The following is a 15150-nucleotide window of genomic DNA, read 5'->3' on the forward strand; positions in this document are numbered from 1 at the left end:
TATATAACATGCCGACACGTAGCAACAAGGATAAGCTTTGAAAGTAAACGAAAAGGTTGGAAGGATCCAATCCGTACAGCAATCATCATCTATCATGATACAAACAAGGTCTTGACAATGCTGACGTGATATTGCCAGGGTTAACATGTCACAATGCCAGCAACCCAACTTCCCACCCAAAAATGTCGTTTCATTATACATTTATTATTTTTATCGTTTTCTGCGTTGGTCGTTCAGTTACCAATGCATTTTTTAATTTTTCATGTTTTTCATTGTTTCACGCTTTCCATTGCTACACGTCTTCCCATTTATTTCCACAATTCTCTCTCCACCGTTTCCCATTCTCATTCTCTCTCTCATTCTCTCTTTTTTTTCCTACCACCGTTCTGTCTATTTCACTCTCTCTACCCTTTCTCATTCTCATTCTCTCTTTTTTTTTCCTACCACCATTCGAAGACGATGCCTTGGTGTTGTTGTTCTCCAAATGCCGGATGAAAATAAGGGAAATGCCGGACGAAAAACTCAAAGGTTATGCTTCGTTTTCCTTCTTCATGTGCTTTTTTTCGATTTTTTTTCACAGCATGTTCATTGTTTCTTCTAAAGCTACATTTTTTTTCCTACCACCGTTCGAAGACGATGCCTTGGTGTTGTTGTTCTCCAAATGCCGGATGGAAATGACGGAGATGCCGAACGAAAAACTCAAAGGTTATGCTTCGTTTTTCCTCTCTATGTACTTTTTTTTCAATTTTTTTCACAGTATGTTCATTGTTTCTTCTAAAACTATCATTTTTATCTCAAAAGCTTCGATTTTTATCTCCAAACTCCATGAATGTGCTTCGGTTTCCCTCTCCATGTGCTTTTTTTCGATTTTTTTCATAGCATGTTCATTGTTTCTTCTAAAGCTACCATTTTTATCTCAAAAAGCTTTGATTTGTATCTCCAAACTCCATGAATGTGCTTCGGTTTCCCTCTCCATGTGCTTTTTTTTTATTTTTTTCACTACATGTTCGTTGTTTCTTCTAAAACTACCATTTTTATCTCAAAAAACTTCGACTTTTATCTCCAAACTCCATGAATGTGCTTCGTTTTCCCTCTCCATGTGCTTTTTTTTATTTTTTTCACTGCATGTTTATTGTTTCTTCTAAAGCTATCATTTTTATCTCCAAAAGCTTCAATTTTTATCTCCAAACTCCATGAATACAGATTCATTTTCTTGCTTTATCCCAAAAAGCTTTGATTTTTGCCTCCCTATCTTCTTCTACGTTTTCTTTTTACCTGTATTTGCATTTGTATGCGTTTTTTCGGATTTTTTTTTCACTGCATGTAGTTTAAATGTTCTAAAGCTTAGAACTTTGGTTTTTTTTGCTTTCGTTTCAAATTTGTGTCAATGTAACCATTTTTGGTTTTTTTCGAAAGCAACATTAACTATGTCCTTATATATTCCTTGGAATAGTTAGTCACGCACGGGGGAGTAGCCACAATGTCATCAGGATGATATTATCGGTCTGCAATTTTCACATGCATTCTATTTTTTATTTTGTGGTTTGGTTAAGGGGTTATTTTGAACCAATTTGCTTAACTTCAATCCTCTTTTTGTGTGACATCAGTGAAATTGACTTCTATTTGTTTTTCACTTCATCAGGCTAAAGATTGACCAGTAATTCAATTAGGCCAAGAAAAACTACTTCAATGGGATCACTCAACAGTTCCTCACAAAATACTTTTTACCTGTTTAGTGAATCTGTAAAATAGGACATTTGTGTTGTAATTCTAATTTCAAGTTTGTTTTTAATAAGCATCTGAATCTTTTGTATATAAATTGTTCAGATCACTCATAAAAATATTCACAGCCTAGATCCTGTGTTGTAATTACAACAACCAGTTTTACCAATGAATATTTACTTTTTATTTTCTATTTCCCTTTCTTTTTTTCCTATTGGCCCTTAAGTTAAAATTTGTTGGTTTTTTTTTCTAGTTTATATCCGGGTCACATAAATGGAAAAAACTTAAAATCAAAACAAAGAAGATGTACACTTTAAAATTGAAAATGAAAACATCTACAATCAATAGATCAACAGAGATCGAGTTTGAATTCAAAATCTAAGAAAGGGACTATACAAACAAGGCCATGGATGGCCTACATGTCAAGTTGTGGTTCACCGTAATTTTCGCCTAAAAATGTCAATTCCTGATATAATGCTTTATTAAACGACGCATTTTCAATAAATAAAGCGATGTGTTTCAAATAATAAATAAATTAAATAATAAATTAAACATTTGAAAGAAAGATGTGCTTCCAATACTCATGTTTTTCAAATACCAATACCCATGCTTTTGGATTACTAATGTTTTTCGCAAACCAACAACAATTATGACCACATGACAAGATGTTTGTCCTTTTTATTCATTTGTAATTAAATGTCACAATATTATCGATGTACTTTTTTTAAAAAACATAATTAATACGCTTATTGATGCACTTTTTTATATTTACGTTTACCAATACACTTTGCTTTTGCACTTTTATTTCACGCTTCTCCATATTTCCTATTTTTTAATTATTTGATTGTTTCTGTCCTTTTTATTCATTTATTGCATTTCTTATTTCTTGATGTATTTGTATTTTCATTCCTACCATGACCATTTTAAATGAAACAAATTCAAAAGTATTGACTAATTTTTTAGTCAACTTAAGTTATATTCGACAAAACATTTTAAGTAGTTTTTAGTTTTTTATTAGCTAAAAAACTCATTTAATTGATTATTCAGTAAATAAGTTTTTTTAGTAACTTCTAACTTTCATTGGAATGTTAGTTTTTAATTTTTATTTTTTTATATTTTCTTATACTTTTATCATTTAATTGGTATATCCGGGTCACATAATCTTGGACCAGTTATGTAAATTAATTTATGGATAATAAAATCAATTTATTTGGTTTAACAGTCAATTAAAAATATTCTGTTAAGATATGAAAATAATCATAATTTTCTAATTAATAAACATATTCTGATAGGACATGGAAACAATGAATCTTAAATATGGCACTATTATCCAAATAAACAAAATTATATAAGTGTGTACATGTAGTAATAATTTATATTTATGAAATATCTCCTTCTGATTCTCTATGGTCATTCATATTAATAGGAACGATGACTCAAACTAAGAGGAGATATTTCAAATTTTTATTGAAGAGTTAGATATTTTAATTATGTTAGTTAAAAAAATAAGATTAATGTTAACATAAGATTAATGTTTCAAACGCAAAATAAATAAATAATTAATAAATATAATTTAATGCTAATCATCATCAAAATAAATCAATTTTGTCAATGTCAATCAACATTTATTATTTTTTTTATCTTTTGCGTTTAATTTGTTTCAGTTTCCCTTCAATGAATGTTTCTTGGACTATTAACAAGTCTACAGTACAGACCTTGACACATGTTTCAAATTCATATTTTATTTAATGTATTTTTTCTGTCAATACTTAAACATTATTATTATACAAATAAACTAAATTTTCCATCATTTCATTATGAATTTTAACACTAATGATAAAAAGAAAAGTTAATGTTTATAACAAAAATTAGTATGTTTCCTTCTGAGTCTCCATGGCTACTCAAACTAATTCGAACGACTTCATTTACAATATCATTAACAAGTCTACGGTAAAGACCTTGACCCATGTTTCAAATTCATATTTTATTTAATGTATTTTTTTCTGTCAATACTTAAACATTATTATTATCCAAATAAATAAAATTATATAAGTGTATACATGTAATAATTTATATGTATAAAATTTTAAATATTAGTATGAGCCCGTGCATCGGCACGGGCGTCTCTCTAGTACCCATTAATTGAAGCCTATATATAAGGAAGATTGAAACTTTGAAGAAAAAGAACTTAGGATATAAGTAAACACAAAGTGTCAAAAAACTCCTTCCAAAAAAGCTCTCATAGATGATCATTTGGTCTCAAAGTGTTATGCTTTGGCTAGCAAAGTTAATTCATGAGTATTCATTTTGCATTGCCTTTATTCTCTATGTGAGAGTTTATTTCTTTGAAAATATTTTTAAACCTGGTTTGTGAAAGTTAAAAATAACTTGATGATAAAAAAATACTTGAATATTATGTTAGAGATAGAGGGAGCAACATGAGCAACATTGAAGACTTAGTTTTGAAGCTTGAAGAAGTTTTATCTTTTACATTTCCAACTCTCTTGAATGACATTTGTATTATTTGTTATATTAAATGTTGCATCTTAGTTTATATCATATCATTTGTGCATCATGCATCATCATGTGTGAGTGAAAAGAAAATTTTCAAAGTTAGAAAATTTCTTCAGAAGATAAAACTCTGTGTTTTAATCAACTACAATCTTATAGTAATCGATTACAAAAGTTGTTTTAAGCTTACAGAGTTATATCTCGTATCGGTTTAATCAATTACAAGCTTATCGTAATCGATTATACAGTTGCTTTTGAGACAATGATTGATTTATTAAGGAGTCTTTGGTTTAATCGATTACCATGTGATATAATTGATTATTTCTCTTTCTATAAGTGTTTCAGAAGTGAACGATAACACTTTAATCGATTAAAAAGATAATATAATCAATTACTTCATTGAATTAATCAATTATCTTGTAGATTTAATCGATTACAAGCGGTTATAATTGTTTTCTCTATAAATAGTCACCTTATGTTCTCTCTTATAACACTTAGAAGAACAAGTTTTTATGAGCTAGAATCACATGCTGATATTAGTTAAAGAAAAGTGCTTAGAAATAGTTACTCACAACCTCTAATCTATGATTATAAAGATCTTTTTGTGACAAGTGAGTTGTGATACTTTCTTGAGTTCAAGAAGACACCTCATTCAGTCAAGCAAGGTTTTGCGAAAAGGATCGATCTATATTTGACTCTAGTTTTTTCGTGTATATGGTTTTACAAATTTTTGTTTGTGCATGAATTCCTGAAGACATGCTAGAATAGGTGTTTCTAGTTTGGGCTAAGGGTAGGTTTCTCTTAGACTCTTATTCACAAGAGACCCTAGTGTTGGGTGCCTAAGTCTCTTTTTCTAAGTGGGAACTGAGATTACTTGGAAGAATTCTATATGCATAGTGAAAATCTAATTCGGGTTTGGATTAGATAACTAGATTAGCTTCTCTAGTGATAGAGAGTGAACCAATATAAAAAGTTGTGTACTTCTTTTCTTGATCTTATCTTTCTTTCTCATTCTCGTCTTGATCAATTTACTAAAGGTTCGAGAAAATATCTTTGTGAAAGAAAGAACTTTAACCAGGATCTTGAGTAAATGGTGGATTGATTCAATATTGATTAACTTGGTTTATCAAAGATTTGTGATACAATTTACGCAAAAGAAGTTTTTGTAACTCTGATTTTAAAAGTTCGTTTTGTTTTGAAAACCAATTCATCACCCCCCCCCCACTTGATTTGTGAGTACCATCATCTTTTTCATGTTTTTCAATCTCAAGATGAGATTGAGGGTGCACTAGAAGTGGCTTGAAAAACACTTGTTGTGATCAATCTTGATTAGTGGAACCCTTCTATGTAGATGCAATTGGCTTTGATGTTTTGATGATGATCATGATGATGTGTTGCAATTGATGCAAATGGGCTTTTCAAGATTAAAATTCAAGACAATACTTCAAGATTACAAGTCACAACATCAAGATGATCACTAGAATATTAGGAAGGGAATTCCTAATTGAATTAGCAAAGGTTTGGCCAAGTGATTTAAAATAAAAAGTGTTTCTCAAAGGTTTTACTCTCTGGTAATCGATTACCAGAGGATGTAATCGATTACCAGTGGCCAAATACGTTTTATAACAGCTATAAAAATTTGAATTCGAAATTTTAAAAGCTGTAATCGATTACACAATTTTGGTAATCGATTACCAGCAGTTAGTAAACGTTTTAATTCAAATTTTAAAAGCTGTAATCGATTACACAATTACTGTAATCGATTACCAGACAGGATTTTCAGAAAAATAATTTCAAGAGTCACAACTTTTCAAAGGCTTTATTCATGACCACCAATGGTCTATATATATGTGACTTAAACACGAAATTGCTCAGAGATTTTCAGAACAACAAAGTGTTTATCCTCTCAAAGAGCAAATTCATTTTATCCTCTTAAGAATTCCTTGGCCAATTCAATTGCAATTCATTAAGGAATTATTTGAGTGCTCAATCTGTAAAATCCATCTCTTTCTAGAGAGATTTGTTCTTCTTCTTCTTCTCATTCTCTAAGGGATTAAGAGACTGTGAGTCTCTTGTTGTAAAGGATCTCTAAACACAAAGGAAGGATTGTCCTTGTGTGTTTAGAACTTGTAAAAGGAATTTACAAGATAGTGGAACTCTCAAGCGGGTTGCTTGGGGACTGGACGTAGGCACAAGGGTGTGGCCGAACCAGTATAAAACTGAGTTTGCATTTTCTCTTCCCTTAATCTCCTTTATTTATTATTGCTTTATATTCATATTCAAATTGTTTTCATTTGAATTAATATTTAAGAAGATTGTCATTAAGGGAATTCATAACTTGAGTAAAAAGTGAAATAGATTTTTAATTAGGGGAAACAGTTTGGAATATCTTAATTCAACCCCCCCTTCTTAAGATATCTGAGGCCACTTGTCTAACATTCTAAAGTTGAATGAACCAGCACTATAAAAAAACAATTGTTCATATTTTTAATTTGTTCTTGTGTTTTTAACTTGATTTCTTTTTAAAACACCTTTGAACACACAAGTTCTTTATTCAAAACTTGTTTTGTAAAAATCTGTTCTCATCTTTGTACAATCCTTATTTAAATTCATTATATATGCTTGTCTTTTATATATGTTTGTGAAAAGATTTCAAACTTAAGAAAAAGTACTTAAATTTCATGAACACACTATTCACTCCCCCCCCCCCCCTTCTTTTAATATGTTAATTTTATTTCATGGAGGCAATGTCAATAATTTTTTGTAACCCCAAAATTAATAATAAAAAAAAAACAAATTTTGTGTGACTAAATTTTGTTACTAATAAAAAAAGTTACAAAAAAATCATAGGTTCATTTGATGGTATAAGTTTTCCAAATACTTCCTTAGTGTTCTAATATAGATTATTGTCATTTTACGTGTCATATCAATATCAATATCAATTGTAAATAATATTTTAAAAGTTTGGATTTTTAACTAAGTTAAATGTTATTGTGCCATCATGTAATCAACTTTACTTTATTGAGTAGAAAAAAAAAGGACTTTGTATTCATTTGGTAGGGAAAATAAAGGAGTAGAAGAATAAAATAGAGAAGAAATAATGAGTCACATGTGGATCACACACCTCCTATATTCTACTTTAATTTGAATATCTTTATTTTATTTATATCTTTTCTACCAAACAAAGAACTTGTGTCATTTTCTAATCACTATTTTATTACAAAATATACTGAAATTGGTATTCAAAATGCTATTTATTACGCACAGGCATGTTAGGCTTAATATGTTTTAAATTAGTTTTTATAATGAGTTTTTATTTTTGTCCTTATAATTTTTTTTATTTTCATCTCTCACAAAATGGAGATTTCTTTTATTAAACTAGGTGATTTCGGAAAATTATATACCAAAAATTAGGTGATTTTGAACCAAAGATGTGTGATTTTTTACTTTTAATAGTGATTGTACTTATAATCAATGTTTTGAAGTTATTTTTTATATTAATTAGAGTTGTAATTAATATAGAAGTTATTTTTTTACATCAATTATAATTATAACTAATGTCAAAAGTTAAAATTATTTATTTTGATAAATAATTTTTAAAATCACCTATTTATCTTCATGATCATTTTTAGTTAATTAATTTTATAATATTTTATATTTATAATATATGAAAAATAAATTTTAATTAAATTTAATGAATGTGTTTGTTTGTTTTTTTAAGTCAGAAACAATCATTACATCTTAAAAACATATCAATCATTACATGGCCATGACAGCCTCCGAAATGGATGGTGGCAGTTTTTTGTTGGCAGTGAGAAAAAATATTTATCTGAATTCACTATGGAGCATGGCTCTATAACCAAACAATTTCAGGGTTTTCGTACATAGTTTTGGTAAAAAGAAAAAGGGATTTTCTACACAGTGAATATAACTATCCTAGACACATACACATGACACATGTTTCAATTACAAGCAAAAATTTTCTTTAAAGAAATTGATGCTTGAGAATACTCAAAATATACACCAGAAGTTAAATAATATTCCCTCTTGTTTGTCGAGCAAAAAAAAATCAAAAGTAAAAACAGAATGGAAAGATGAAAGTAGATAATAGAGAAATCCAAGACAAAATATTTATATATATATATATATATATATATATATATATATATATAAAAGTATTTTATCTTGATTTTTCTATTATTTACTTTCATTTATATATCTCCCTTACCCTATGTTTATTAGCAGAGAAAAAAATTAAAATTTAAATTAGAGGAAAAATAAAAGAAAAGAAAAAATTATTTCTTATAGTTAATTTTTCTTTTAATTTCACCTTATATTTTCTCTTCAACTAAATAAAAGAAAAATATCATTATGCATTTTTTTTATCTTCTTAATTTCCTTTTTTTTTTTCCATTTTGGCTCATTCCAAACGGACTCTTAATTATTTAATATACCTCCTTTTTTCGTTTCTTTACTAAAATATCCTTCTACTTATATCTCTCTTTTCATCTTAATTATTCTTATAGCCATGATTCTTTATTATACTCTATTACCCCATCCCCCACCCATCTTTATTGTTCTTTAATCTTGTTCTTGCATTTCATGCATCTTTTATTCTTTAAACCTAAAGCAATTAAGGTATTTGAAATTGTACCAAAAAATTACATAACTAAAAGCAATTAATTGTGCAATTGCTAAAATTATATAAAAGGTGAAATAATTAGTGTTGTTATAATTAATATAAGAAAATGAATAGTGTATATAGAAAGTAATATATATGTAAAAGCAATTAACGTAAAATGAAATAATCATAGTTAAAATTAATATGAACAATTAAAAATAAAAATAACAGTTAGCATATACTTTATTTATTTAATGTATAAAATTATTGTTATAAACAAAATCTATAAAATAAAAGTAAAAGAAGACAAGTTGATGGTTGTTCTTTTTGGCTTTGAAAATAATAAGTTTAAATAAACGTAACTAGAATTTTAGTGAAGGATCCTGACCAGACAAAGTCTCTAGATCTTGTTTAGGGAATTAAAATGCAAAACCTAAAAGGAAATCTAAGAGGGAGTTTTTATTGGCCCCAACCCTTTTGTTATTGGCATCTATCACTATTAAAAAAAATTAAATTTATCCTTCTCTAATATACACAATGAAATCACGATTTTATTATATTATGAAATATGCAAAAAAAAATGTTGTACAATGAAATCAAGTGATTTTATTGTGCAAGGAGAGTAAATACAACATGTACAATGAAAGTATGATTTCATTACAGAGTGTACAACAGAATCATACTTTTGTTGTAATACAATAGAATCATACAACATATTCATTTTTTTCATGAAAAAACATGTAACACAACAAAAGCATGATTTTGTTGTGTGTTGTGTTACATAAGGGGTGAAATTATAGCATGACGAAATCATAGTTTCGTTGTGTTGTCAAAAACCTAAAAAAATGAAATCATGATTCTATTATGTATACAAGCAAAAAAAAAACAAAACTTAAACAACATGAGTGTAGAGAGTGAAGAGAGGGGAAGAGGAAAGAAATGAATGAGTGAAGAAAAGGAAAAAGGAAAAGATAAAAGGAATGAAGAAAGGGGATGAAAAATTGGTGGGATGGGGAAGGATAGGAGTTAAAATGCTCTGAATCTAACGATATTTTGGTTTTTTCTCTTGGATGACAGGGATCAATAATATTATATTATAATAGTTCCCAATCCAAGAAACCACTTGTTCTCCCTGGCCCATTTGATCTAACAACTTTCAAGCAACCTCAACTTCACCTCAGAATGCATATGCACTCAACAAAGAAGTCCAAGCCGCTACATCACACATTCAATTTGCATGAATCCAAGCCCAATTCACAACTGCCATCAATAATCTAACAACCGAGTGATAGAATGAGTCAACAGCAAAAATAAAAAATAGAAGAGTGCTGCTAGGTGCACCCAGCACTGGTAGTGAAAAGGCCATAATGCCCCTCAATAATTTTAAAAAAAACCCTCAACTCTCTCTCTCTCCCGCCCCGCGTTTCCGCTTCTTCTTCCTACGTTTTTCTGCTTCTTCTTCCTCATACGTTTCTGCTTCTTCTTCTTCTTCTTCACGTCCTCATCAATCAGCAGCTTCTTCTTTCTGCTACTTCTTCTTCATTCTTTTCACCTTAGAGGATTTCTTCTTCTTCTTCGTTGAGGAGGTTGCCGCCATTGTTGCCGTGATTAGGAGGTTGTCATGGTGCATTGAGGAGGCTTCCGCGAAGAGCAACGCCACCGTCCACGTCGAGGGAGCTTCGTGACCGTCCACCGTCGAGGTAAGCACTGTGACCCTGTCCTTTTTCCACCATTGTTGCCAGCGATGGCGTAGAACGCGATCTGAAAGTTACTGTGTGTTTTACGGATCACCTGATCCATAAGCATGTTCCGGATCAACTTGATCCGTAACATACTTACGGATCACTTGATCCGTAACATACTTACGGATCACTTGATCCGTAAAGTACTGAAACATAGTTTACAGATCAAGTGATCCGTAAGCATGTTCCGGATCAACTTGATTCGTAACATGCTTACGGATCACTTGATCCGTAACACTCACAACTTCATTTTAAAAATTGTCAAATATTTGATACATTGTGAGTTTTTTTTGAAATTAGGAATTTTGGTTATTAGGATCACCTATGAATGTATGCTAAATATTTGATAAATAGTGTCATTTTGGAGAATATCAATTGTTTGAATTTGATTTAATGCGAATATGTAATTGTCTTTTATGTAATTGTCACTTAGAACTGAATATGGTATCGAAAAACTGATTCAAACGCCCAGACAACCTCAGCAAATAAATCCCTATGCTATTTGAAGGTGACAAATAAAAAACCAAGCTCACTCTTGATCAAATAGCTAAATGAAAACGAAGAACAAAGACTGGATATTAATGAGCATTGCAGCTATGTACTAAGATTACACTTCTAAATTTACAGCAACTGGAAAATTCTTAAAAAAATATTCCTGAAAAAATTATTATGGCAAGAAATGGAAGTAGATAGAAGAATGATGAGAATCTAGCTAGCCAAGAAAACAAAACAATAGGGGAACATTAGCCCAAAACAGCTCTCCACTTTCTCACCACATCCATAAGAGAAATTAACTCTAGAGAGAAGTATTCCACCCCCCCTCCCTCCTAATTAAAAATGAGGGAATGACTCCTAATTTCCCTTGTTGGTAACATTCTCTGTCAAAGGTGTGGAGTATGGAAGTTAACATTCCACATATGTAAAACACAAGCTAAGTACAACTTGTAATTAGCAAGACCAAATTGCATCAACAAAAATGTTTTGGATTCATTCTTGCTGATGAATTAGTGATATGCAATCTTGGATTGGAGCAACCCCCCAAACCCTTAACAATTTAGCCTTTCAGGTGCCAAAAAACAAAGAGAACGAACGGTAGCATTCTCAGTCAAAGGTGTCGAGTATGGAAGATACATAAATGTTAGTTGCGAACAACTCTCTAGTCTAGTCTAGTACATCATATTTAGGTTGGATTAGAATTTAGGAAAGTCAACACACAATGCATGTTGAGGCAGCAAGAGACTTCTAAGATCTAATTTTGACTTGGTCAGAAATAAGAGCCCTAGAAATAAAAAGAGAGCTTCTTCCCATTTAAGAACTCTAAGGTTCACAAACTACCCAATTGACTCAAGTTACAACTTACAATCTCAACTTAGTTTTTTCTGAAGCATCGATTTCTTCTTTCTTTCGCTTTATTTCCTCTAATGTTGCTTCCATTTCATGAAGCTCATAGCTGAGACTCTGGACAATGTTTTGCTGAATTTCGATGTAGGTGATGGCATCCTCAACAATGGTTGCTTTGTTCATCTAAAATCAATAATATTAGGATCCATAATCAATTTCCATTCAATCATTTAGTGCACTGAATAAAAACTAACTCGATAAATTGAATTATAATTAAATCATTAGATAAAGGAATATATAAGAAACTAAGAAAGTGAAGTTCAAGTGGTTGCATTGTGATGATGGGTACTAAAGACCGTAGCATCAAAAGCCTAGTACTGAGCTTCTCCCTCCTTCTCCTTTCCACCTCAAGGTTCTTGGATTTGAACACTTGTGTGTCACACTCATAGTTTTTCTTCCTCATCCTTTCCCTGTTGCTACCATTTTCAGCATTAAAACAAAACTCATCTAGAGACATGTGTAGCCTTTCTTCACATACATGTCCTACAATCAATGAAAGGCTGACAACTTGCATGACTTTGAGTCAATGAAATTTGCGTTAGACCGATGAAATTTGAGTGAATGAAATCAGTGATTGAATTTGCAGTACTCATTTACAGATCATGGTTAGGACCAGAGGATTAGGTCGTGTCTTAGGTCACGTTACTGGCAGAGGTGTGAGCAGAGGAGATCGTGATGATTCTGATGATGCTCTGCAGCGTCGATGACCTACCGCATCCGCACGGAGGCAGCAAGTCATTGTGACTGCGACGCACGATGAGCCAGTGGTCCCTGCGCCAGATGTTGAGGCTGATGTATTTCCGGATGAGCCGATGGCACCAGTTGATTCTGAGGATATTGTGGCAAACATTCCTATGGACACAGGCGCGGAGGCTACTGAGGATGAGCATGAGGGATTTCCGGGTGGTCCGAGCGACCCATCCGTGTTGACCCAGTATGGGGAACACGTTGCTTGCAGCGTATGGACGGGAGAGGTATTTATAATATTTATTTTTAGTTACTTGTAAATTATACTTTATGACTGAAATTAGTTTTCCTTTAAATGATGATTTTAACGAATTTTGCGTTCCTTTATACTTCAATTCAGGAGCGTCCTGAGTTGAAGTTATCCTCTCACGGGAGGAAGGTCCATAGTTTAGGCAAGCTTGTCCCTGCCATTGAGGGACTCGTTGTTGGGACAAGACTAAGTCCTCTGATCGCGTGTTCGGTAGACACCGACGATCAGAGACTTTTGTCCTCATTTGTGGAGCGGTGGCCCCGGGAGACGTCTAGTTTCCATCTCCCGGTGGGAGAGCTCACGATCACGCTGGACGACGTCTCCTCGCTTCTCCATCTGCCCGTGGTTGGCGACTTGCACGCCTTTCAGCCCTTGCACGTGGACGATGCGGTTCAGATGCTGGTGGACTTATTGATGGTCTCTGTAAAGTCTGCCAGGGTTGAGACAGCCTAGTGTCGTGGACCGTACGTATGCCTGCAATGGGTATGTGATATATAGGAGTGTCGTTGTCAGGCAGGTCATTGGACAGTTGCGGCTTGCGCATATCTTCTTCATCTTCTGGATTGCACTCTATTTGCTAACAAGAGTGCAACCAATGTGCATGTTGTGTACTTGGACGCCCTTCGTGACCTTAGTATGACGGGAAGGTACGCTTGGGGAGTGGCTGCTCTAGTGCATATGTACGACTAGATGAACGATGCCTTTATCAGCCACAACCGACAGCTTGGCGGTTACATCACACTACTGCAGGTAACAAATATGTTTTTCATTCGTTGAGGTTCAACAATGTTCAACTTTAAATTTTGTTAGACTTTCTTTATTAATGTTTATCATTATGATGTTACATCTGTAGTGCTGGATTTACGAGCACTTTCCCTCAGTTGCGGACTCCACTGCTGATCAGGAATACGATGAGGATTCCTCGCGTGCGTGTAGGTGGATTGCGACGAAGAAGACCGTGAAGAACATAAGTACACCGGCGTACAGGGAGCGCCTGGACCGACTTCGGATTCTGGATGTCTGTTGAATCCCGTATGGGGAACACCGACCGGTCCGGGACTTCCATGTCATATCATGCTATTCCGGTCTCTTGCGCTGGGGGCCTGTTGCTGTTTATTACCGACCAGAGAGGGTCGTGTGGCAGTTTGGATACACGCAGACCATTCCTGCTCCTCTTGTCGATTCATAGGTGTCGTATGATGATATACACGACAGGTGGATGCACTACTCGGATCATATTGTTCCAGTAGGTAAGGTGTGCACTATGTCAGGTCAGTGTGCCAGTGACTACATGGACTGGTTCTTCCGCATCTCACATCCTTTCATGACACCAGGCCATGCATCAGATCTTCTGCCTGATGGTCATGCCTTGCAGCCCCGAGTCGTCCCTCAGGTCCCGCAGACGGATATCCCTCACGTGTCGGAGCCAGGAGCATCATCGACATCTGTGGAGGAGCTTGGACATGCAGTGGTAAGTAATACTAATAATTTAGGTCATTTACCTCAATATTTGCATAATAATTTGTGTAATCTGTTTGTTTTGTATTTAACAGGATGTTTATGATGAGATTGTTGAGAGGTTGGAGCGCCATCTAAGTCTAGGGGTGGTCACGCCAGGCTCATCGACACATGAGGTGATCGAAGAATGCCTCAGGATGACCAGGAGTATGACACAGGACCATCTAGTATATGTTAGGTCTAGACGCAGGCGGCACATGGATCAGGCGTAGTTTATTTACATATTTTATATTAATATTCCATGAATATACAAATATTGTACATGAACACATTTCATTAGTATTGTTGGTTTTATTTATTTTCATTAGTAATGTTAGTTTTATTTATTTCCATTGATTGTAATTCCATTTGTGTCTATATACACACGTGTTATTAAAATGGTCTAGTTAACTTAGTTATAGTATATGTAAATTATTATAAATGGTCTAGTTAACTTAGTTTACCAACTAATAAAAAGTAATTTTAAATATAACTTTAGATATAATTGAAATAAAAAAGTTGAAAAGGGTGTAGAAAAAAATAAATTAAACAAAAAATGGACATCATGAGTAGAGGTCATAGAAAAAAATAAATTAAAAAAATTATTATTTTGTTCTATCAAATTAAAAAAAATGTTTTTTAGATATTTATACAATGCC

The 15150-nt window shown here is 32.7% G+C and overlaps 1 protein-coding gene and 1 long non-coding RNA gene across 2 annotated transcripts; both read left to right on the forward strand.

Annotated features, from left to right (window-relative positions):
* The first annotated feature begins 382 nt into the window (after window positions 1-382).
* Window positions 383-1913, forward strand: LOC106797409 (uncharacterized). The gene is made up of 2 exons (XR_001386511.3): window positions 383-705; window positions 1643-1913. It is a non-coding gene; the product is annotated as an uncharacterized lncRNA (long non-coding RNA).
* Window positions 1914-12809: 10896 nt separating this feature from the next.
* On the forward strand, window positions 12810-13447 carry LOC102660039 (protein MAIN-LIKE 1-like). Its single transcript, XM_006604951.1, has 2 exons — window positions 12810-12971; window positions 13085-13447. The coding sequence occupies exons 1-2, from the start codon at window positions 12810-12812 to the stop codon at window positions 13445-13447; spliced, it is 525 nt and encodes a 174-aa protein (XP_006605014.1).
* Window positions 13448-15150: the final 1703 nt, after the last annotated feature.

This window comes from Glycine max, chromosome 19 (genome assembly GCF_000004515.6).
Source record: "Glycine max cultivar Williams 82 chromosome 19, Glycine_max_v4.0, whole genome shotgun sequence".
Lineage (NCBI taxonomy): Eukaryota > Viridiplantae > Streptophyta > Magnoliopsida > Fabales > Fabaceae > Glycine > Glycine max.

What these genes read in the sequence shown, in the direction of transcription:
- LOC102660039 (XM_006604951.1), top strand. Translation starts at nt 12,810, where the DNA reads ATGGCACCAGTTGATTCTGAGGATATTGTGGCAAACATTCCTATGGAC. An exon ending in GCAGCGTATGGACGGGAGAG is followed by an intron (nt 12,972 to 13,084) that starts GTATTTATAATA and finishes ACTTCAATTCAG; the next exon opens with GAGCGTCCTGAGTTGAAGTT.